The sequence below is a fragment of the Chlorocebus sabaeus genome, chromosome 4 (genome assembly GCF_047675955.1).
Source record: "Chlorocebus sabaeus isolate Y175 chromosome 4, mChlSab1.0.hap1, whole genome shotgun sequence".
Classification (NCBI taxonomy): domain Eukaryota; kingdom Metazoa; phylum Chordata; class Mammalia; order Primates; family Cercopithecidae; genus Chlorocebus; species Chlorocebus sabaeus.
Genome location: NC_132907.1, coordinates 25,456,154 through 25,481,412, shown reverse-complemented (window position 1 = coordinate 25,481,412; position 25,259 = coordinate 25,456,154). Strand labels below are relative to the sequence as shown.

The 25,259-nt window shown below is 43.8% G+C and overlaps 3 protein-coding genes across 13 annotated transcripts in view; 1 reads left to right on the top strand and 2 right to left on the bottom strand.

The window, feature by feature from the left end:
• Positions 1-1,148: 1,148 nt before the first annotated feature.
• On the bottom strand, positions 1,149-1,717 carry LOC103222847 (mitochondrial import receptor subunit TOM5 homolog; the record flags this gene model as incomplete). The annotated part of the gene is made up of 1 exon (XM_038010475.2): positions 1,149-1,717. A coding segment is annotated over one exon (222 nt), but the record flags the coding sequence as incomplete, so codon positions are not given.
• LOC119618120 (small EDRK-rich factor 1) lies at positions 1,536-18,174 on the bottom strand. 4 transcript variants are annotated; one of them, XR_012092758.1, is made up of 5 exons: positions 17,967-18,174; positions 16,894-17,002; positions 2,683-2,790; positions 2,223-2,358; positions 1,536-1,642 (listed from the first exon to the last, which is right to left on the bottom strand). XR_012092758.1 is itself a non-coding variant. In XM_007974777.3 (3 exons), exons 1-3 carry the CDS (start codon positions 17,971-17,973, stop codon positions 2,574-2,576), a joined length of 333 nt encoding a protein of 110 aa, XP_007972968.1. In that variant the 5' UTR covers positions 17,974-18,174; the 3' UTR covers positions 2,384-2,573. The 4 variants fall into 4 exon arrangements, 2 of the variants coding, with proteins under 2 accessions (XP_007972968.1, XP_007972978.1); XR_012092757.1 differs by lacking the exon at positions 17,967-18,174 and adding an exon at positions 17,631-17,873; XM_007974777.3 differs by lacking the exons at positions 1,536-1,642; positions 2,223-2,358 and having other exon boundaries at positions 2,384-2,790.
• Positions 18,175-23,525: 5,351 nt separating this feature from the next.
• The window catches only part of BDP1 (BDP1 general transcription factor IIIB subunit), a 113,623-nt gene continuing 111,889 nt past the window's right edge, over positions 23,526-25,259 (top strand). For all 8 annotated transcript variants that reach the window (XR_012092753.1, XR_012092754.1, XR_012092756.1 and 5 more), the window contains exon 1: positions 23,526-23,984. Coding sequence is in view for 4 of the 8 variants with exons in the window: in XM_073014702.1 (XP_072870803.1) it covers positions 23,773-23,984 (212 nt within the window). In the remaining 4 variants the exon portion in view is untranslated. The remainder of the gene's footprint in view (positions 23,985-25,259) is intronic.

Genomic DNA, 25,259 nt, shown 5'->3' with positions numbered 1-25,259 from the left:
TGCGCCACTATTCCCAACTAATTTTGTATTTTTAGTAGAGACGGGGTTTCTCCATGTTGGTCAGGCTGGTCTCAAACTTCTGACCTCAGGTAATCCACCTGTCTCGGCCTCCCAAAGTGCTGGGATTAGAGGCGCGAGCTACAGTGCCCAGCCCCAACCTTCCCTTTATTCTCCTGATCATAACAATGATTAGCCTGGTCTGAGTGTATGCCCGGAATTGCAGCTCTTGCTTACCAAATTTTAGAGATTTGTCTCTATATGATATTTGGCTTTGACATAACTATTTCCTAGGAATTCTATCTTTAAAAATCCATTCTTATAGAAATGAAAGCACCAGTAAATGGGAATAAATATGATAATCTACATCACAGAATTGTTTGTAGTGGCAAAAGTTGCAAACATCCTAATTGTCTAGGAGTAAGGAAATGATGGAATAAATTACTGTACATCTATACTAAAGTTAAATCTGTAAGTACTGAAGTATAAGCATGGCTATTTTTTTTTTGTTTCTGTGGAAATAGGGTTTCACTGTCACCCAGGCTGGAGTGCAGTGGCACCATCTTGCGTCACTGCAACCTCTGCCTCTGAGTTCAAGTGATCCTTGCACCTCAGCTCCCAAGTAGCTGGGACTATAGGCACGTGCCACCACACCTGGCTACTTTTTGTTTTTGGCTTGTTTCTTAATTGGTATGTTTATTTAAAATATAGACTAATAGGCTGGGCGTGGTGGCTCACACCTGTAATCCCAGCACTTTGGGAGGCCAAGGCAGGTGGATCATGAGGTCAGGAGATTGAGACCATCCTCGCTAACACAGTGAAACCCCGTCTCTACTAAATACACAAAAAATTAGCCGGGCATGGTAGTGGATGCCTGTAGTCCCAGCTACTCAGGAGGCTGAGGCAGAATGGCATGAACTCGGTTGGCGGAGCTTGCAGTGAGCCGAGAGTGCCCCACTGCACTCCAGCCTGGGCGACAGAGCAAGACTCCATCTCAAAAAAAATTAATAAAAATAACAATAATAATAATAAAATAAAATGTAGACTAATGATCCTGTGCTTAAATGTCATTGTGGTTATGTGCTGATGTCCATAAAACATAACTTATAAGGGACTCTTCACAAATACACTCCAGACAGAAGGGTAAACAGAAAGACTGACAAGACAGTGCCATTTCAGACACACTTCCTTTAATTATTAATACTTGCTAGAAAATGGAGTTTGACATTATCTACAATTATACCAATATTCACAGAGGCCAACTGTCACAGGCATAAGGGCACACCATGACCAGGAAACCTCATTTCAGACTTCCCAAATATTTTTATGTTTTAGCTATTAAGATCAGTTACCACAGCCAAACTTGTTCTTAACAAGCAGAATTTTTATGTCCATTCAAAGAGTCTCTTACCCCTTTCTGGGCCTATTTACTTGCAGAGGGCAGTAGAAACTGTAACCAGGTTCGTCATATCATGCATTCACATGTGATGTCCAATCTTCATGTGCTGTCCAATTTCTTTAAGATAAATGGAGTGACTCGCAGCAGGGCTGCGTAGATGAGAAAGTTCCGTATGGAGGAGATCATATCCTCATGCATCTTCCGTTTCATCTCCTTGGGGTCCGGCTTCTGGGTAAGGCCCTCAATCTGGAAGATCGAGGCTCTGACCAGCCTTGAGCTGCCTTGCTCTGCTCTCCCTAGCGGCCCCCTCACACCCGGAACTCACCCTATCCCCTCCCTTCAGCTAATTTTTGTATTTTTAGTAGAAATGGGGCTTCACCATGTTGCCCAGGCTGGTCTTGAACTCCTGAGCACAAGGGATCTACCCACTTCAGTCTCCTAAAGTGCTCAGATTACAGGCATGTGCCACCACGCCTGGCCCAACATGGCTATTCTTTTTTAAAGTGCTAAATTATGGCCGGGGGCTGTGGCTCATGCCTGTAATCCCAGCACTTTGGGAGGCCAAGGCAGGTGAATCACGAGGTCAGGAGATGGAGACCAGCCTGGCCAACATGGTGAAACCCTGTCTCTACTAAAAATACAGGAAATTAGCTGGGCATGGTGGCAGGTGCCTGTAATCCCATCTACTTGGGAGGCTGAGGCTGGAGAATCACTTGAACCCAGAAGGCAGAGGTTGCAGTGAGCAGTGATCACACCACTGCTGCAGTCCAGCCTGGGTAACAGTGCGAGAGTCTCAAAAAAAAAAAAAAAAAAAAAAAAAAATTACCTGGGTGTGGCGGTGCATGCCTGTAATCCCAGCTACTAGGGAGGCTGAGGCAGGAGAATCTCTTGAATCCGGAAGCAGACGTTGCAGGGAACCGAGATCGCACCACTGCACTCCAGCCTGGTGACAGAGCTAGACTCTGTCTCAAAAAAAAAAAAAAAAAAAAAAAGTGCTAGGTTACATCTAAGTTTCCTATTTTTGTTTAAAAAATCTCCTTGTAGTGGGTTGAATGGCGGACCCCAAAATGATACATCTATCCATCTGATATGCATGAATGTGACCTATTTGAGAAAATAGTTTTTGTAGATGCAATTAAGGATTTCCAGATAAGATCATCCTAGGTTAGAATGGAACCTAAATCCAATAGCAAAAGTCCTCATAAAAAGAAAGGAAGAAGACAGAAAAGAAGACCACAAAGACAAAGGCAGAGATAGGAGTTATACTGCCATAAGCCAAGTAATACCTGGAGCCACCAGCAGCTGGAAGAGGAAAGCAAGGATCCTCCCTTGGAGCCTTCAGAGGGAGGTGTGGCCCAGCTGACAGCTTGCTCTCAGATTTCTGGCCTCCAGAACTGTGAACAGAAATATTTCTGTTGTTTTAAGCCACTAAGTTTGTGGTAATTTGTTACAGCAGCTCTCAGAATCAAGTACCTCCCCACATCCCTTATTTATGTGTATGTGTGTGTATGCATGTTTGCATGAGCACTGAGAGAAGTATACCATTTTTAACATTGGTTAGTTCAGGGGAATGAGACTGGCTTATTGAAGGCTGAGAGAGTATACATGTGTGTATATAAATTGAGTGTATTTAAATTAAGTATACAGAAGTAAATTAAGACCACAGTGAGATATCACTACCTCCCACCAATATGGATAAAGGACTGATAATACCTAATGCTGGTATGGAGCAATGGAACCTTCATTTATTGATGGTGGTAAAATGGTATGGTCATTAAAAACAAACTAAAACAAAAACAACAAAAATGCAATTGTTTAATGGTACCTACTAAAAAATGTGTGTATATGTGTGTATAGACACACACCCTATCACCCAGCAATTCCACTCCTAGCATATACTCAGTAGATAGCATGTTTAAGACCACCATAAGATATATAAAAATGTTATGGTAGCATTATTCATAACAGCCCCAAAGTGGGAGCAATTCAAAGGTCCATGAAATGTAGAGTAACCAAATTATCGTATATTCATATAACAGGATGCTATACAGCAGTGAAAAAGGCTGAACTGCTGCGTAGCAGCAAAATAGAGGATTATTGCAGACATAATGTTGAGCAAATGAAGCTAGGCTCACTACAGCACATACCGTGTGATCCCATTTATATAAAATTCAAAAACAGGCAAAACTATTTATGGTGATAATCAGTGGGGAGGCATTATCTAAGACGGTGCTGGAAATGTCCTTTATTGTGATCTGAACATAGTATTCATATACGAGTCATTGAAATATACATTTCAAATGCTGGCTGTTTATTATCATTTCACTGGGATAAATGCCCAAGGAGTTAGTTTTCAAAGAGCTGCTATTTAGAATTTATGGATATTTAGAACTTACTGTATTTTCCCAGATTTTCTATAATGAGCAAGCATTGTAGTTTGAGGGTTTGAAAGGTTTGTAGAGACAAAAATTGCATAAGCTGCATATTTCTCACACTTCAGATACTTACCACCTTCATGATTTGCCATATCACGTATTTTTAAAAATACATTTTTTTCTTTTTTTAGATGGAGTCTCGTTCTGTCACCCAGGCTGCAGTGCAGAGGTGTGATCTCAGCTCGCTGCAACCTCCTGAGTTCAAGTGATTCTCCTGCCTCAGCCTCCAGAGTAGCTGAGATTACAGGCACCCACCACAATGCCTGGCTAATTTTTATATTTAAAAATATAGCCGGGCACGGTGGCTCACGCTTGTAATCCCAGCACTTTGGGAGGCCAAGGCTGGCGGATCACCTGAGGTCGGGAGTTCAAGACCAGCCTGACCAACATGGTGAAACCCCATCTCTACTTAAAACACAAAATTAGCTGGGCGTGGTGGCTCACGCCTGTAATCCCAGCACTTTGGGAGGCCAAGGTGGGGAGATCGCCTGAGGTCAGTTCAAGACCAGCCTGACCAATATGGTGAAATCTCATCTCTACTAAAAATACAAAAATTAGCTGGGCGTGGTGGTGTGCACCTGTAGTCCCAGCTACTCGGGAGGCTGAGGTAGGAGAATTGTTTGAATTCGGGAGGTGGTGGTTGCAGTGAGCTGAGATTGCGCCACTGCACTCCAGCCTGGGCAACAGAGCAACACTCCATCTCAAAAAAAAAATATATATATATATACATATATATACAATTTTAAAAATTTAGTCTTAGCTTTCAATAAGAGGGATTAAAATATATTATTTTAGTCTGCTTAGCATCCATTCTCCCTTCCTTTTGGCAAAGAATCCTAAATTTTTTGGGGGGATGATATAGTTTGGCTGTGTCCCCACCCAAATCTTATCCTGAATTGTAGCTCCTATAATTCCCATGTGTCATGGGAGGGAACTGGTGGGAGGTAATTAAATTATGGGGGTGGTTACCTCCATGCTGTTCTCGTGATAATGAGTGAGTTCTCAGGAGATCTGATGGTTTCATAAGGGGCTTTTCCCCTTTTGTTTTGCACTTCTCATTCCTGCCCTCTTGTGAAGAAGGATGCATTTGCTTCCCCTTCTGCCATGATTGTAAGCTTCCTGAGGTCTCCCCAGCCATAGACAATTGTGAGTCAATTAAACTTTCCTTTATAAATTAGCCAGTCTCAAGTATGCCTTTATTATCAGCATGAGAATGGACTAATACAGGGGACCACCTATTCCTTACTAGACATAGTCTTGGTTTTACCATCAACTTGCCTTCCTCTTGCTGAGGGATGGGTACCTAACCCATGTAACTTCAGTTGGAGGCACTCCAAGTGACATAAAGGCTAAATATACTTGTCAGAATTTCAACCTGATATCAGCACTGGGGTGGGGGCGTGGGGGGAAACACTTCATAACACCTACTCTTAAGATACCTGAAACTGTTGCAATTCTTGATCTTTCCAAAGCCTTGAGTCCTCAACTTCTCCATGACTCTGGAGTCTCTCATTCTTTCAAATAAGGTTTTTAATCAGTAAGTTAATTAATCTGATCCTGTTGCTTGCAACCAAAAATTCCAATATATCATGAAATCAGGTTAGACGTGCTTACATTACTTCAAGTATATATTAACCCATTTCCCGTTTGCCCCAAGAATACTCTTGCCTCAAATCCTAATGTAACATCATATACATTTCTGTTATATTAGGATTAGAGATAAGTTCTGTTTAGAAATAACTCTTAGAATAGTTTATATTATTTTCACATTGAAAATTAATTGGCATCAACCTCTAAGAGTGTGTTTATGTAAAATTAAATGAGTGCTGGCAGCGAGCTGTGTTTTTTTTTTTCTAAACAGGAAATGGGTTAAATACATAACTCTGTGTGAAATATTCATTCACAAGCTACCCTAACAGCCCCTTTGAGTGGTACAAGGCTACAGCCTCTGACCAAAAAAAAAAAAAAAAAAGTATTTGACAAAAACTTATGTGATACATGTTCATAAAAGGAAAGTATTCAATAGGATTGTGTCAATTATAGCCAGGCTGGTAGGTAAATTTCTTGTAAACACAAAGAGTCAGCCAGACTGCTTCAAGGAAATGTTCTGGCACTTATGTACCAGCAAGCAGTCACGTCCAACTGGTAAACTAGCACGAGTAGTATGTGGAATGGAATTTTTTTTTTTTTTGAGACAGAGTCTCACTCTGTTGCTCAGGCTGGAGTGCAGTAGCACAGTCTCGGCTCACTGCAACCTTCGCCTCCTGGGGTCAAGAAATTCGTTTGCCTGAGCCTCCCAAGTAGTTGGAATTATAGGCGCCCGCCACCATGCCCGGCTAATTTTTTGTATTTTTAGTAGAGACGGGGTTTCACCATGTTGGCTAGGCTGGTCTCGAACTCCTGACCTCAGGTGATCTGCTCGCCTCAGCCTCAGCCTCCCAAAGTGCTGGGATTACAGGCGTGAGACACCATTTTTTTTTGAGAGGGAGTCTCGCTCTGTCGCCTAGGCTGGAGTGCAGTGGCCAGATCTCAGCTCACTGCAAGCTCCGCCTCCCGGGTTTACGCCATTCTCCTGCCTCAGCCTCCTGAGTAGCTGGGACTACAGGCGCCTGCCACCTCACCCGGCTAGTTTTTTATATATTTTTTAGTAGAGACGGAGTTTCACCATGTTAGCCAGGATGGTCTCGATCTCCTGACCTCGTGATCCACCCGTCTCGGCCTCCCAAAGTGCTGGGATTACAGGCTTCAGCCACCGCGCCCAGCCTTGTTTTTTTATTTATTTTTTTCTTTGAGACGAAGTCTTGCTCTGTCACCTAGACTGGAATGCAGTGGTGTAATCTCGGCTCACTGAAATCTCCACCTCCTGGGTTCAAGAAATTCTCCTGCCTCAGCCTTCTCAGTAGCTGGGATTACAGGCACACTCCACCATACCTGGCTAATTTTTGTATTTTTAGCGGAGACAGGTTTCACCATATTGGCCAGGCTGGTCTTGAACTCCCGACCTCGTGACCCACCCGCCTTGGCCTCCCAAAGTGCTGGGATTACAGGTGCCTTTTAAAAATTAGTATTGAGACAAGGTGTCACTTTGTCACCCAGGCTGGAATGCAGTGGCGTGGTCTTGGCTCACTGCATCCTCAACTTTCCAGGCTCAAACCATCCTCCCACCTCAGTCTCCCAAGTAGCTGGGACTACAGGTGTGCACCACCACACCTGGCTAATTTTTGTGCTTTTTGTAGAGATGGGGTTTTGTCATGTTGCCCAGGCTGGTCTCAAACTCCTGGCCTCAAGCGATCCTCCCACCTCAGCCTCCCGAAGTGCTGAGATTACAAGTGTGAGCTACTGCACCTGGCTGTGTATTTCTACAAAAGTTATGTTATAATCAAATTTGAATATCTCAACTTTTCAAAGCAAATGATCCAATAGCAGACTATTTACAAACTTTTAATGTGCATTAGATAGTTACTGCTACGTAAAAGATTTTTTTTGTTTTTAAGAAGTGAAGGTGTGGGACCTGGCGCAGTAGCTCACTCCTGTAATCCCAGCACCTTGGGAGGCTGAGGAGATCAAGGAGATCAAGACCATCCTGGCTAACACAGTGAAACCCCATTCTCTACTAAAAATAAAAATAAAAAATAAAAAAAAAAATTAGCCAGGCATAGTAGTGGGCACCTGTAGTCCTAGCTACTCGGGAGGCGGAGCTGGCAGTGAGCCAAGATGGCACCACTGCACTCCAGCCTGGGCAATGGATCGAGACTCCACCTAAAACAAAAACAAAAACAAAAAGTGAAGTTGTGGAAAAAAAAAAAAACAAACCTGTAGTAAGTTTCATATCTTTCAGGAATTTATAGGGAAGTAGATTTGAGGATACACATTGTCATTCTCCTTTTCTCAGTGACAGTTTTATGACTTGGCCATCTCTAAAGATAATATATTCCAATATGTAATTGTTACATAGCAAATACATTAGCTGATAAAGTTGTAGGAGGCAATATAATAAATATTCTTACTCAGCTCTGGTCTAAGAGATAACTATGAAAATTTCATAAAAATAACAGACCAAGTATTTTTAAGTTGAGAGAGAGAGAGAGAGTGTGTGTGTGTGTGTATATGTTTTGAGACAGGGTCCCACTCTATCGCCCAGGGTGGAAGGCAGTGATGAAATCTCGGCACACTGCAGCCTTGACCTTCTGGGCTCAGGTGATCCTCCCACTTTAGCCTCCCAAGTAGCTGGGACTACAGGCGTGTAGTCTACCACACCCAGCTAACTTTTTTTTTTTTTTTTTGGTAGAGATGGGGTTTTGCTGTGTTGCGCAGGCTGGTCTCAACCTCCTGAGCTCAACTGATCCACCTGCTTCGGCCTCCCAAAGTGCTGGGATTACAGGCGTGAGCTACTGTGCCCAGCCTATATAAAATTTTTTTAAGTTTTTGGAAAATATCAGAAATAAATGTTCCCTTTTAGCCCTATTTTCAAAAACAGGCTAGAGTTTGATAAATGGAACACAATTTCTTACACATGCTACTAACAGAAGAGGCATTCAAAAATACATGACTGATGGCTGGGTGGGTGGATGACTTGAAATCAGGAGTTCGAGACCAGCCTGGCCAAGATGGTAAAACCCCATCTCTACTAAAACTACAAAAAATTAGCCAGGCATGGAAATGGAGGTTGCAGTGAGTGGAGATCACACCATTGCACTCCAGCCTGGATGGCAAAGCAAGATTCTGTCTCAAAAAAAAAAAGGAACTGATAAAATGGACCACAGTGTATCTTGGGCAGTAATGGCCGCTACTTCTCATTTTCAGCAGGACTTACTGAAAATTGCTAATGATAATGTACTACCTCCTCTTGAGAATGATGCAAAATATAATTTTTGATGTTTAAAGGGGAGGTTGCATGGAGTTCGGTATTTTCCAAATTACATTCTAAAGTTGGTACTATCTCACCTAATAATCTTATCTTTTTATAGCAACAAGCCCTAAGAATATCCAAACTAAATAAAGTCATTGCATGAATTTACTTTTTAAAATTATTCTCCTAAGGCCAGGCACAGTGGCTCATGCCTATAATCCAGCACTTTGGGAGGCCGAGGCGGGTGGATCACCTGAGGTCATAAGTTTGAGACCAGTCTGACCAACATGGAGAAACCCCGTCTCTACTAAAAACACAAAATTAGTTGGGTGTGGTAGCTCATGCCTGTAATTCTAGCTACTTGGGAGGCTGAGGTGGGAGAACCCAGGAGGCAGAGGTTGTGATGAGCCAAGATCACACCAACGCACTCCAGTTTGGACAACAAGAGGGAAACTCTGTCTCAAAAAAAATAAATAATAATAATAATAATAATAATAATAATAATAATAATTACTCTCCAGGGCTGGGCATGGTGGCTCATGTCTGTAATCCCAGCACTTTGGGAGGCCGAAGCAGGCAGATCATTCGAGGTCAGGAGTTTGAGACCAGCTTGGCTAACATGGTGAAACCCTGTCTCTACTAAAAATACAAAAAAACTAGCCAGGTGTGGTCGTGCACGCCTGTAATCCCAGCTACTTGGGAGGCTGAGACAGGGAATTGCTTGAACCCGGGAGGCAGAGGTTGCAGTAAGTCAAGATTGTGCCACTGTACTCCAGCCTCGGCAACAGAGCAAGACACAGTCTCAAAAAAAAAAAAAAAAAAAAAAAAAAAGAAAACTTATGGCTTATTACTCTGTGTAGAAATAAATTCTGGAGACAGAATTACAGAAATCAGGCCCACAAATTAAGCTACTGTAATCTTTTTGCCTTTGTGACTACCATCATAGAATATTCTGAAGACTAAAGTTAACCAAAGATCCAGAACAATGTTTTAATTTAATGAAAAATTTAGGCTAATATGAAGATAAACTCAGGCTAAAAAACTTCAGCTGGGTGGGATGGCTCATGCCTGTAATCCCAGCTCTATGGGAGGCCAAGAAGGGGGTGGATCACCTGAGGTTAGTAATTTGAGACCAGCCTGGCCAACATGGTGAAAACTTGTCTCTTCTAAAAATACAAAAATTAGCTGGGTCTGGTAGCGTACACCTGCAGTCCCAGTTCCTCAGGAGGCTGAGGCAGGAGAATCAGTTGAATCCAGGTGGCGGAGGTTGCAGTGAACCGAGATGGCACCACTGCGTTCTAGCCTGGGCGACAGAGCAAGACTCTGTCTCAAAACAACAAAAACAAAAACAAAAAAACAAAAAACTTCCTGGTTGTCTAATTCAATAGTAGACACAAAAAATTATAGCCTATAACCTATGGGTGCTACCACTGGTAAGAGACATATCACAAGATATTATTATATTAGGCTAACTCTTCAGGATCTGTCCATTCAGAGAGTGGTTGACATATTGGATGATCAGAAAAATTTGTTAAACTGCATTATGTGAAAAATCAGGTATTTGTAGAATACTTACTTTAAAGTTATTCTATTTACTATTACAATGGCATTTTTATTCTCTTTGACATAGTTCTGCGTTTACTTCAGAATGCAGCAAGGTCTCAAACCTTAATTTCCCTAGGTTACATATTTCCAAATTTATAACTACCATCAAGACTCAAGTTTTAGAAGAGGCTGAGAACAGAAAATATGGTACTCCATTCCAAAAAATATTAAAGTTGTAAGTAGAACTGAGACCTCAGTTTACATCCACTTAGTTTCTATTCCAGTGGTTTGTAGTATCTGTTGTAAATTCTTCAAGCAAGCTTTGTAAGTTGTTTTTTTTGTTGTTGTTTTTTTTTTTGAGGCAGAGTCTCGCTTTGTTGTCCAGGCTGGAGTGCAGTGGCGCAGTTATCTGCTCACCGCAACCTCTACCTTGGGCTCAAGCGATTTTCCTACCTCAGCCTCCCGAGTAGCTGGGATTACAGGCATGTGCCGCTAACACCTGGCTAATTTTTTTTCTGTATTTTTAGTAGAGACAGGGTTTCATCATGTTGGTTAGGCTGGTCTCAAACTCCTGACCTCAAGTGATCTGCCCACTTTGGCCTCCCAAAGTGCTGGGATTACGGGCATGAGCCACTGCGCCTGGTCCTGTAAGTTGATTACAAAGCAAAATTATACAAATGGATCTTAACTTCTATTATATATTTAAGTTTACTTCAAAGATCTACTTTATCCTTATCCTTAGAAACTGTGAGGAAAAAAACGTTAACAAAGCTGATGACAAAGATTTTTTATTACATAAGAGATCCTATTATCTGATCATATTACCTAATAAATTATATATGAATGTTCAATAATAAAAATAATATTCACCAATACGTCACATGCATGGTTAGTGTTTTATTCTTTGAAGACTGCTTCTAAAACATCGCACTAAGTCAAGCTGAAAGAGTAAAATTTAAAATAGTTTTTAAAGGATAAGTTATAACATATGTAATGACTGTCCACTCTACAAAATCTTGATCTTAGAGCTTATGATACACCCAGTTGGCAGTAGCACCCAGGTTTTCCAAATAGCCAGTCATCACTTTTCTCTTGTCTGCATAGACTTCTTCTCATTAGCTGCCTTCTGCTTTTGTTGCATGATCTCAGAGTCCCTACAATGAGGGAAAAGTCTATAAGTTGTTACAGAAAAACCAATTTTATATTCTCACTTGTTTTCTACACATAACCCATTCAGTGTATTAGAAGACAATTGAAAAGATGATATAAACATTCTTGTCTTTCCATTTTCATGGCTGGAGACAAAATGGAAAGACAAAGACTGGAAAGACTTTGAAGTCAGATCTTACTCTGAATACCATCTCTGTTATAATGACCTTGGGCAAATAACCTCAAAGCCCTTACAAAATCCGAGCAATATGTATCAAGGTTGTCACAAGGAATCACTATGAATAGATAAAAGTGTCTGACATTAGGCAGCTACATGTAGAAATAATAGCTATTACTCCTGGTTGTTAATTAGTTAATTCATTCTAATTTTTTTTCTTGAAAGAAGAGGCATTTATGAACTCTCCTAGATATCCTAACTGGTATCTATGACTAGAACATAGATATTATGAAGGATTTCAGTTTCTCAGAAGCAAAAAAGGCCAAAAGCTAGTCACTGAAACTGGATTACACTAAAGAAAAGCTGGATGTTCAGGGTACTTTTTTTTTGTTTTTTTTTTTCAGACGGAGTCTTGCTCTGTTGCCCAGGTTGGAGTACAGTGGCATGATCTCAGCTCACTGCAACCTCCGCTTCCCAGGTTCATGCAATTCTTCTGCCTCAGCCTACTGAGTAGCTGGGACTACAGGCCCACGCCACCACACCTGACTAATTTTTGTATTTTAAGTAGAGACGGGGTTTCACCATATTGGCCGGGCTGGTCTCGAACTCCTGACCTCGTGATCCGCCTGCCTCAGCCTCCCAAAGTGCTAGGATTACAGGCGTGAGCCACTGTGCCCGGCCCTTAACCCTTTTCATCTCTGGTCAAACTGACACATGCCATATAAACTGTGAACTATGACCAGACTACTTGGGTTAGGTGATTCATGAGTCCATGGACCCATATTTTAAAAATAGACTAAACGGCCATGTATTCAACATCTACTGTGTGTCAAGCACTTTACCAGCTCTGGTTAAAGTTCCATAACTCTGACTTATTAACCTCATACTTCAAATTTTTTTATTTTTTATTTTTTTGAGACAGAGTCTTGCTCTGTTGCCCAGGCTGGAGTGCAGTGGCACAATCTTTGCTCACTGCAACCTCCACCTCCCTGGTTCAAGTGATTCTCCTGTTTCAGCCTCCCAGTAGCTGGGATCACAGGCATGTGCCACCACGTCCAGCTAATTTTTGTATTTTTAGTAGAGAGGGTTTCACCATGTTGGCCAGGCTTGTCTCGAACTCCTGGCCTCAAGTTGATCCGTTCACCTCGGCCTCCCAAAGTGATGGAATTACAAGTGTGAGCCACTGAGCCTGGCCTGTTTTAACTTTTTGAGGAACTGCTAAACTGATTTCTACAGCCATGACAGTAAGACATTTCTGTAAAGCCAATAGCAAAAACAAAGGAATAGAAGAAAGGCAAAATAGGCCCGTGGCTCACGTCTGTAATTCCAGCACTTTGGGAGGCTGAGGCAAGTGGATCACATGAGGTCGGGAGTTTGAAACCAGCCTGACCAACATGGAGAAACTCCATGTCTACTAAAAATACAAAATTAGCCGGGCATGGTGGTGCATACCTGTAATCCCAGCTACTTGGGAGGCTGAGGCAGGAGAATCACTTGCACCCAAGAGGTGGAGGTTGCGGTGGGCCGAGATTGCGCCACTGTACTCCGCCTGGGTAACAAGAGCGAAACTCAGTCTCAAAAAAAAAAAAAAATAAATAAAAATAAAGAAGGCAAAATAACACAGCTACAGGCTGTTCTGCCTATGAAGTAGCCAATCTTTATTTCTTTACTTTCCTAATAAACTTGCTTTCACTAAAAAAAAAAAAAACCACACAGCTACAAAGAAATGAAGTACAGTGGAAAAACAACCATGACGGTTACTTCCCTATTTGAAACCAAGCTCTGCTGTGCTTACTGTATGACCTTAGTAATGTTACTGAAGTTTAGAGCCTCAGTTTCCTATTCTACACATTAGTGTTAATACCATTTTTCAGGGTTATGATGAATAAAGAATAACGCATATAGAACATCTAGTACAGAACTTAATAAGGAGTGCATATTTGGTAAACAATGACAATTTCTTTTTCTTTTTTTTTTTTGAGATGAAGGCTCGCTCTCGTCCCCCAAGCTGGAGTGCAATGGTGTGATCTCGGCTCACTGCAACCTCCCCCTCCCGGGTTCAAGTGATTCCCTTGCCTCAGCCTCCTGAGTAGCTGGAATTACAGGCACCTGTCACCATGCCCAGGTAATTTTTGTATTTTTAGTAGAGACGGGGTTTCACCATGTTGGCCAGGCTGGTCTTGAACTCCTGACATCAGGTGATCCACCCGCCTCGGCCTCCTGAAGTGTTTGGATTACAGGCGTGAGCCACCGCGCCCAGCCAACAATGACAATTTCTGAACCAAGCTAGACTAGGTTCTCCAATAAAAATACTACTGCAGGGTCACTGATTTATACCATGTTCATTTTTACTCTAATGTGAGTAAACAGAAATTGAAGGCAAAGCTTATCACTTCAATAATAAATGTTAGGGCTGGGCATGGTGGTTCACACCTGTAATTCCAGCACTTTGAGGGACTGAGGTGGGCAAATCACTTGACCCCAGAAGTTCAAGACCTGCCTGGACAACATGATGAAACCCCATTTCTACCCAAAATACAAAAACTATCTGGGATTGGTGGTGTGCCCTTGTAGTCCCAGCTACTCAGAAGGCTGAGGTGGGAGGGTCACTTGAGCCTGGGAGGTAGAGCTTGCAGAGAGGCGAGACTGTGGCACTGCACTCCAGTCTGGGTCACAGAGTAAGACTCCATCTCCAAAAAAAAAACAAAAAACAAAAAAAGTGTCAGGACCTTTGCCTTAAATTAAGGTCTTTAATCTCATTAATCAATGATTCTTACTAGTGGCTGCACATCAGAATCACCTGGGAGCTGTTTTAAGTTCAGTTTAAGGTATAACTGGGTGGGGTGGGAGGCTGGGGGAGGGATAGCGTCAGGAGAAATAACTAATGTAAATGACGAGTTGATGCGTGCAGCAAACCAACATGGCACATGTATACCTATGTAACAAACCTGCATGTTGTGCACATGTACCCTAGAACTTAAAGTATAATAAATAAAAAAAATAAAAAAAATAAAGGTATAACTGGGCCATCGCGGGGCTCACGCCTGTAATCCCAGCACTTTGGGAGGCTGAGGGGGGTGGATCACTTGAGGTCAGTAGCTTGAGACCAGCCTGGCCAACGTGGTGAAACCCTGTCTCTACTAAAAATACAAAAATTAGCTGGGTGTGGTGGTGGGCACCTGCAATTCCAGCTACTTGGATTGCTGACGCAGGAGAATTGCTTAAGCCCTGGAGGCAGAGGTTGCAGTGAGCCGAGATCACACCACTGCACTCCAGCCCAGGCAACAGAATAAGACTGTGTCTTCAAAAAAAAAAAAAAAAAGGTATAACCTAAGTACAATAAAATTTACCTAGGGTGCTTTTTAATACTCGACCTCAGACCAATAAAATCAGAACTGGATGAAAGATAAATGTTTGAGCATAGAGATATCCCAATTACCCTGATTTGATCATTACACATACAGTTTTTTTTTTTTTTTTTTTGAGATGGAATTTCGCTCTTGTTGCCCAGGCTGGAGTGCAATGGTAAGATCTCAGTTCACCGCAACCTCCGCGTCCCAGGTTCAAGTGATTCTCCTGTCTCAGCCTCCCAAGTAGCTGGCAGTACAGGTATTCACCACCACCACACCCGGCTAATTTTATAATTTTAGTAGAGACTAGGTTTCTCCATGTTGGTCAGGCTGGTCTTGAGCTCCCGATCTCAGGTAATCGGCCCACTTCGGCCTCCCAAAGTGCTGGGATAACAGGCATGAGCCACCACACCCAGCCGGTTTCCTTTTGTTCTTGCTGTTTTTTTTGAGACAGGGTCTCACTCTGTCACCCAGGCTGGAATGCAGTGGCAGGATCTCAGCTCTCAGCAACCTCAGCCTCCCAGGTTCAAGTGATTGTCCTGCCTTAGCCTCCCAAGTGGCTGGGACTACCCAGCCCACATACAGGTATTAAAATATCACATGTACCCCCAAAATATGTACAACTATCGTAATTCAATTTTTTAAAAAACAAAAAATCAGAACTGAGCATAAGGCAAGGTTTGAGTAGCTGTCGAGGTTTCCCAGATGATTCTAATATGCAGCCAGGCTTGAGAACCCCTAACAAGCCACACTGAAGCACGTGCAGTCACTTATTCACTTAACCTCAAAGCTCTATATGGACAACATGATTTGAGAATAAAATTAAGCTTTGATTAGCTCTTTCAGAAACATGAATGTACTTTTTTTACTTAAGCTGCAGTCTAAAGTATTTCTGTAGCAGTTTTACATTGGCACATATAGTCATATATTAAGGCTATGTACATGAATTCTCTCCAATGCAATGGATCTTCAGAAATCAGCATAGCTAGCTATTATACATATACTTTTTTGCATCTTCTTCAGAACTATTATCATTATATTAACAATTGAGTCACTTGTCATCCAGAGTAGTTTGGGTAGGCTGTCTGCTTTGAAAATGTTGTAACTCTAGCACCTCACAGTGTTTTGCATATGGAAGATGTTATTTTGCTGAATAAAGCTTTTTTTTTTGAGACGGAGTTTCCTGCTTAGTACCCAGGCTGGAGTGCAATGGCGCGATCTTCACTCACTGTAACCTCCCCCTCCTTGGTTCAAGCAATTCTCCTGCCTCAGCCTCCCAAGTAGGTGGGATTACAGGCATGCACCACTACACCCAGCTAATTTTGTATTTTTATTAGAGATAGGGTTTCACTATGTTGGTCAGGCTGGTCTCAAACTCCTGATCTCAGGTGATTCACCCACCTTGGCCTCCCAAAGTGTTGAGATTATGGGCTTGAGCCACTGCGCCCAGCCTATAAAGTTCTTATGGTTGTAGAGGAGCTGCATGAGTCTCTGCGAAACAAATAATAGCCTCAGAGCTTTACGTGCTTTATCTATGGGTTGGGATGGCTTCCCCACGTGGTTTTAGTCTGCGTGGCACAAATCATTAGGCCCTGTTCTACCGAGGGCTTAACAAAATGCTTTTCGTTCCCCAAAAATGAGGCCTTTTTTTTTTTTTTTTCAGACAGGGTCTAACTCTGCCACCGAGGCTGGAGTGCAGTGGTGCAATCGCAGCTCACTGCAGCCTTAACCTCCTGGGCTCAGGCGATTCTCCCGCCTCAGCCTCTAGAGTAGTCAAGACCACAACCATGTGCCACCATGCCTGGCCAATTTAAAAAAATATATTTTGTAGATACAGGGGCTGATTATGTTGTCCAAGTTGGTCTCAAACTCTTGGCTTCAAGCAGTCCTCCCAAACTGCTGGGATTACAGGCATGATAAAACACACCCAGCCCAAAATGTGGCTTCAATCACAACGTCAGCGACTTTAGAATTAAATTAGTACCACTTACCTCTGCTTTCTCTGAGAGGCAGTCAGGTTATCCTCTTTTCTCTTACCCTTGCTAATTTCCTGGGTTTTCTTCATGTTTTTCTGGCGGGCAAGTTCTCGTTGATTTCCACCTACAAAGTCAAACAGTCATGCTCTTTTCCCATCTCCAAAATTATTAATAATTCCAATGAACAGGTCTTGTTTAAATGCATTTTTAGTTTGTGTTTTAATAGATAAACCAGCAGAGTAACAGACTGATGGTGTTCCCCGATCTGATAAAAAGGAAGTGGCTTAAAGGCAAACACTTAAAGACTTAAGAGTATTATCATCCCAATCAAGGTGGTCACTAGCTCTAAATACCAGATATTTTAAAACAGATACTCGAATCTTGGGCCAGTATCCCAAAATAAGTTCTGGCTTTTGAGGGGAGTGGGTGGAAGGAGAAAGCTAGACACAGAGATCACAAGTTCAGCCTATCACTTGAGAGTTATCCTTATCCCCATGCAGAGGCGGAGAGGGGTGGATGGGGACTGAACACATTGAAGGTAACTCTGCGAAAGGCAATGTGGGCCCTTTACGTCCTTATTCTAGCCACAATCCTGCAAGGTAGGCTTCATTGTTCTCATTTTGCAGAACAGACTGACCTAATACCTAGGACTAGTAGAAACGAGCATCAGATTTAGGACCGGCTCTAAAGCCTCCTGTTTTTTCGACTATTAGCTGCGAGCGCCAAACAAAAGAACCAGGGAGAAGACTCACTGGAGTTCCCGATCCTCATTAGGCCTTAAAACTTGAGGTATCAGCTATAAACCTCCTCCAAACAAGGACCCTCCCCGGGCGGCCGTGTCCACATCTCCGGGGTGTGTTCTTTACCGCACAAACTCGCACCTAAGAGACAGGCACCTGTCCGGCCTGAGAAGCCGGACCAGAACTACCCGCGAGTTCTCTCTCTGCAGACTGAAGCTGGGATTCCCGCCCTGCGGGACCCAAAGGGATTCTCCAGCCTGACCCCGCCTCCCCCGCCCGCCGCGCCTCAGCGCTAGGCTCCCACGCCGGACGCTCCCCGCAGCTTCCCACCCCAGTCTGCACACTCACGGGCCATGCCGACCACCGAGGGAGCCTGGAAGAGAGCAACTGGGAAAAGCAACGGCTCCCTGGCACTCTGGGATACTGTCACCACTGTTGACCAGGAAGGCTGAGCCCGCGTGGGCCCTCCGCCCGGCTGCGCCTCCGCTCTGCTCCGCCAGCGGCCCCGCCCACTGGAGGCCAGACAACAGCCGGCTGCATGGCCGGCGCGTCACTGCGCGTGCGCGGCCGGGGCAGGGCCGGAGCTCCGAAGCTCGTGGAGACTTGGCAGCGCCGGGAGCCCTGCTGCAACACATGCCTGGGAGATCCCAGAGAGAGTCCAGAAAGCGGGTTCTGTTCTGACTGAGGCATAGGCGTGTGTGGATTTTCCCTACTGTGCACCAGACACAGGGGCGGGGCTCCACCAGCTCCCCACTTTTTTTTTTTTTAATAGGAAATGACAATAAACTCTACAATATATTACTTTTTGGCAAAGAACATTAGCTTTCATTCATGCCCTTGCGGAGGCGGAGAGTGGTGGATGGGAACTGAACAGATTGAGGGTAACTCTGCAAAAGGCACTGCTTATCCTTTACATATTTTCCTTCCTCATTCTAAACGCAACCCTGCAAGGTAGGCTTCATTGTTTTCATTTTGCAGAAGAGACAGACTTAACCGAGTAGGAATTGTTATGAGAATAAAATTTAAGACGGACTCTAAAGCCTATTTATTTTCCAGTTTATCCCAGTGCCCTTGTCACGGTCCACAGTGCTTTAGTAGTTTTAGGCTACTGACTCTGTGCTTAGGTTGTTTGGTGGGGAGAGGATGGCAGGGAGTGCAGTCTTAACCACCATTCAGAATAGCCCAGAATAACCTCGGAACCTACGTAAAAGCTGTGGACCATCCGTCATTGGTAGAAACACGTGTAGAGATGCTTCTATGGCTCATGTGGCATATAATTACATTGTTCACCTCTGTCATTGTCACACACACACAAGAATATAAACAAAAGATAACATTGTTACAAACTGAGATGATTTGGATACCCCACATTGCCCTATATTTTAAAAACTTTTATTATGGAAGATCTGACATTTATACAGTACAAAAGCGTTAGTAACAAGGATAACGAATCCTCAAGGAGATGCGACCAAACTTCAATTATTACCTCATACAATCGTCTATTTTAGAGAAGGTGGAGAAAGTAAAGACTGAGGAGCTCTGGAGATGAACTGTCTGGGTTGAAAGTCCATCTCTACTAAGTATGAGAGCTATGTATACATAGTATACTAAGTATACATAGCTATTAGTAGCTATGTCAACTTGGACACTATTTCATTATGTTAAAGCTTTCTCATCTGTAAAATGGGGAGGCATGTACCTCCTTCATTAACTGAATTAATGTATGTGAAGTACTAGGTCCCCAGCATATGGTAGCACTCAATATGTTAGCTCTTACTGTCATTATTCCTTCAAATTCAGAGAGCCTGGCACACATCACTATCCTATCCCCACACCCCACCTTTCTTCCTTAATACTGCTAACGTCTGTTTCCACTGAGTGAAGTAACTTGAAAGGAAAAGATTGACTTTCTAGCACCGTGTTTTGTTTTGTTTTGGAGACAGTGTCTCACTCTGTTGCCCAGACTGGAGTACACTGGTGCAGTCTCGGCACACTGCAGCCTCAGCCTCCCGGGTTCAGGCAATTCTTGTGCCTCAGCCTCCCAGTAGCCAGGATTACTAGATCTTTAGAGATAAGATCATCTAAAGAGGGAATGGGGTGGGATTGGAAGGTAAGTGGTAGAGTTGGTTTTTTGTTTGCTTGTTTTGTTTTGTTTTTTAGCTGGAGTCTCGCTTAGTCACCCAGGCTGGAGTGCAGTGGCACAATCTCAGCTCACTGCAAGCTCCGCCTTCTGGGTTCACGCCATTCTCCTGCCTCAGCCTCCCGGTAGCTGGGACTACAGGCGCCCACCACCACGCCTGGCTAATTTTTTTTTAGTAGAGACGGGGTTTCACCGTGTTAGCCAGGATGGTCTTGATCTCCTGACCTCGTGATCCGCCCGCCTCGACCTCCCAAAGTGCTGGGATTACAGGCGCGAGCCACCGCACCTGGCCGGTAGGTGATAGAGTTGTTTTTGTATGTTCTCTCAATTTAATGTCACTGAACATTTTTCTTTGCAGCTGAAAAATTTTGCAGTTTTTAAGTCATAGGGCTACACATGATATACCCCATGTACACAAAACGTGTTGGGTATGTCTCTCAGAGAAAAGTAGAGATTTAAAAAATTACTATGATGCCACTGAGAATTTACTCCACAAACTTGTGTAACAAATGTCTTATGGCTTTATATTTAATAACAAAACTTAATCTGATTCTGATCCCATCCCTTTACTGGTGGGAAATTGAATCTTAGTCACTATTTACTTTCTGACCTGTAAAAACTTGGGAGAATGCCCTAGTTTCTTAAGTGGAACAGAAGCCCATCTGGGGAAAGGCCCTATGTCTTCGGTTTGTATCGGAATATGCTGTTCAAAGCTGTGTAGTCCTGGCAGTGGCTTCAAGATTCCTGAGACATCTGTAGCGGGGGATTCTCTCGAATTCTTGAGCTTCTTTAGATAAAACTGAGATCCCGTTCCTTTTCCAGAGTATTGCAGGGAGCCCACAGAATCCATAGACCTTCCCTTCCCTTCCATTCTTCCTCTCTCTTTCTCTTTTTTTTTTTTTTTTTTTTGAGACAGGGTCTCACTTTGTCACCCAGGCTGGAGTGCAGTAGTGTGATCTTGGCTCACTGCAACTTCTGCCTCCTGGGCTCAAGCAATCCTCCAACCTCAGCCTCCTGAGTAGCTGGGATTACAGGCGCAAGCCACCATGCTTAGCTAATTTTTGTATTTTTGGTAGAGATGGGGTTTCACCATGTTGGCTAGGCTGGTCTTGAACTCCTGGGCTCAAGTGATTCGCCCGCCTCAGCCTCCCAAAGTGCTGGGATTACAAGCACAAGCTGTGCCTGGCCTCCAGATCTTCATTTTCTTCATAGCCTTAGAGACATATCTTTTCTCTTCTCTGCTTTCAGTCTTGCCTTCCTACTCTCAAAAGCACTTGCCTCTTTTTTGTTCTCCCTTTAGGTGATCTATTTCTTCAGTCAGTTCAGGATTTTATTCCTTTGACATTTTGTTATTAATGTATTACCATATTCTTGTAGGATTTTCTTTTCCTTCCAAGAAGAAAGTCACACCTTTGTGTTCCCATGAGTCAGGGGATTTGTATCACTGGTTCAAACGTTGGCCCAATACCTCCAAGGACAACCTCAGCTCTGGCTATTTTTCCTCTCATCATAGAGGACTTCCCTAGCCACTCTACTGCCAGCCTCCCTCCCATTAGTTTCTATCACATTGTCCTGTACATTTTTTTTTCTTTTTTTGAGACGGAGTCTCACTCTGTCACCCAGGCTGGAGTGCAGTGGCTGGATCTCAGCTCACTGCAAGCTCCGCCTCCCGGGTTCATGCCATTCTCCGGCCTCAGCCTCCTGAGTAGCTGGGACTACAGGCACCCACCACCTCGCCTGGCTAGTTTTTTGTATTTTTTAGTAGAGATGGGGTTTCACCGTGTTAGCCAGGATGGTCTCGATCTCCTGACCTTGTGATCTACCCGTCTCGGCCTCCCAAAGTGCCGGGATTACAGGCTTGAGCCACCGCGCCTGGCCTTTTTTTTTCTTATTATTATTACATTTTGGTTTTAGAGACGAGGTTTTCTCTGTCACCCAGGCTGGAGGGCTGTGGCACTATCATAGCTCACTGCAGCCTGGACCTCCTGCCTCAGCCTTCCGGGTGGCTGAGGCTAGAGGTGGCAGCCATCACAGCCACCACATGTGGGTAATTTGTTTTAGGGGTCGCAGGTTGATCTGGAAGTCTTGGGCTCAAGAGATCCTCCCACTTCAGCCTCCTCAGTAGCTGGGATTATAGGCGTGCCCCGCCATGCCCAGCGTTCAACCCTTAAATTTCTTTCACGACATTTGATACATTTTATTTTATTGTAATTAATTCATTTAAGACATTCTCACTCATTCTGTCGCCCAGGCTGGAGTGCAGTGGTGCCATCTTGGCTCTGGCAGCCTCCACCTCCAGGGTTCATGTGATTCTCCTGTCTCAGCCTCCCATAGCTGGGATTACAGGCTTGCACCACCAGGCCTGGCTCATTTTTGTATTTTTAGTAGAGACGGAGTTTAACCATATTGGCCAGGCTGGTCTCAAACTCCTGACCTCAAGCAATCTGCCTTGCTTTAGCCTCCTAAAGTGCTGGGATTACAGGCATAAGCCATCATGCCTGGCCTGATACATTTTAAAAATATCTTGTTCATTTCTTTTTTATATTTTCTCCTCCCAAATCCAGAACGTCTTGTTTACTGCTACCTCCTGAAGCAGATTAAGAATACTCAATAATTTACAAAGTTTCAACTATAATAATTTTTAAACAAGCTGCAGTAAGTACAGTGGCAAGATCTCGGGTGATACATTCATATTAAAAAGTACACAAAGGGCTGGGCGCGGTGGCTCACGTCTGTAATCCCAGCACTTTGGGAGGCTGAGGCGTGCGGATCACAAGGTCAGGAGATTGAGACCACCCTGGCGAACACGGTGAAACCCCGTCTTTACTAAAAATACAGAAAAATTAGCCGGGCGTGGTGGCGGGCGCCTGTAGTCCCAGCTTCTCGGGAGGCTGAGGCAGGAGAATGGCGTGAACCCGGGAGGCGACGGAGCTTGCAGTGAGCGGAGATCGCGCCATTGCACTCCAGCCTGGGAGACAGAGCGAGACTCCTCCGTCTCAAAAAAAAAAAAAAAAAAAAAAAAAAGTACACAAGGAGGTTGGGCGTGGTGGCTCACGTCTGTAATCCCAGCAGTTTGGGAGGCCAAATCGGGTGGATCGCTTGAGCCCAGGAGTTCAAGATCAGCTTGGGCAACATGATGAACCCCGTCTCCAGTAAATATACAAAAAAAAAAAAAAAGAAAAAAAAAATTAGCCGTTTCTGGTGGCGCGCGCCTGTGGTCCCAGCAACTTGGGAGGCTGAGACGGGAGAATCGCCTGAGCCCGAGAGGTGGAGGCTGCAGTGAGCCAAGATCGCGCTACTGTACCACTCCTGCCTAGGGGACAGAGTAAGATCCTGTCTCAAAGGAAAAAAACAAAAAAGTACACAAGAGCGTACGGTAAATAGTCTTCCTACCACGATGTGTTTTCCAGAAACCCATTCCTCTCCTGGGAGGTAACTATTATCAGTTTCTTCACACCAGCATTTAATCTATGTCTACTCAATTTAGAATTTCTAAACCCTTCATGACCTTCTAAAAACAAAATCGGCCAGCGATTTTAATACTTCCAGTAAAGGTTTGAGCTGAGAAGTCGACTTTCTTCTTTTCCTCTTTTCAACTACTCCTAAGGACTTCTGGAGAAGAAAGAGCAAATACCTCTGCATCTCAATTTCTGGTCCGCAGGTAACCCAGTCTCAGTAGCTTGGTAGTTACCATGGCTCCCAGTGCTGTGCGTCTGACGTCATTCTGCGGCGCTGGCTGATGGCGCAATCAGTTCCGGCGCCCTGTGAGGGCGGGGGAGCTGGGAGGAGGGTGAAATTTAGCCATCAGTGTGTGGCAGGGTCATGAAAAAGCGGCGGCGGCGGGAGAGAGGAGGAGGCGGTGGCGGCGGAGTGAAACTGCGGTAGCTGCCCCCTGGGCTGGTAGTGTGGCTTTGTGGGGAGGGCGTAGTTCCTAATCCCCTTTTCGGGCAGCCGCCGGGGCTCGGGGCTGTGAGCGGCCGTCAAGGCTGCCTCCCCGGGCCCCCTGCCTCCGCCATGTTCCGCAGGGCACGCCTTAGCGTGAAGCCGAATGTCAGGCCTAGTGTAGGCGCCAGGGGCTCCACAGCTCCCAATCCCCAGCGTGGACAGGAGTCTCCCAGGCCGCCGGAGCCTGCCACGGACTCTGCTTCCAAGCCAGCGGAGCCCACAGATGTACCTGCAGTCGATTTCGGTGGAGCGGAGCCCCAAGAAAAGGCTCCTAGGAGCAGGTAAGAGCTTGCAGAGGGAAGAATTTTCATTTGCCCCGCTTCTCCGGGCCTGTCACCTGGAAGCTGAGCAAATGAATTTTATCATAGGAGTCCGCTGTCGTTTGCAGTAAGCCTTTCAGTTGAGGCTTGATGAAACCACCCCAGACTGCAGTTTGGTTGTCTGACCTGCAGGGTGTGGCTTATGTGGATTTTGTCACGGGCTGTAGATTCTCCGAGGAGACCATGTCTTCCAAGTGGTGGTGGGAAGAATCGGGGTATGGCAGTCCTGAAGTGAAGAATAGCCACACTATTCATTTGAGAGTTTAGGTCACCATAGTTTTCATCCTTCTGGAGTGCTTTGCAGGGAAGTGTTTTTGTCTTTCAAAATATAAAGTATTTATTTTTTAAAGGAGAGGATAATTACCATGTTGGCCAGGCTGTACTCAAACTCCTGACCTCAAGTGATCCACTTGCCTCAGCCAAAAGTGCTAGGGTTACAGGCGTGAGCCACCGTGCCCGGCCTCTTTTTATACATTTTTTGTGGGTCTTTGCTAGTTGTAAAAATCTATAGGGTATATATTCTGTCATTATGCACTCAACATTATTGAGTGAAACGCAGATAATGCATGTATCACATTGTCATAACAGCTAAGATACGAATTTAAATTGAAATCTTCCTGGAAAGGTTATTCTGTAAGTTAAGGCATTTTCTAATTTTTTATAAGTAATTGTAAAATATGAAAAAAGTAGACTTTTTAATTATTGACTTATACTACCTCTTTTCTTGACTTAAGTTGCATTTGTAGACCATTCCTGAAATATTTGTATCTGAGGTGTACCATATCTAATATGCAATTTGGGGTGACTCAGTACTTTTTTTGACTGAAGAGTTTATTCTGATAGCTGTATAAGTAGCGTTGTACCTGACAAAAGATAAATGATTTCTGCCTCAAAGGGAACTGAGTTTGGCTACTGTAACTAAATGTTTTTCTTCAAACACTGCAATATAGGTATTTCAGAGGTTTGAAGTTTTGCATATTTGATTTGACCTCTGGTTGATAAGTAAAATGCCGGTAGTTTAGACCAGTTTAAAATGTCGGAGTGAATTAAAATTTTTTTTATTTTTATATATAAATTAATTTAATTATAAATTATTACTTTTTTACTTAGTAATTCAAATTAGGTTGATTAAGCTTTGTTCTGTAACTTGGTTATCTGTTTTGAGGGAACTAAGCCTATAATTATGTGTTCTAATGTGCCTAGGGACTTTATGTTTGGAAAAGATTAAGAGTCTAT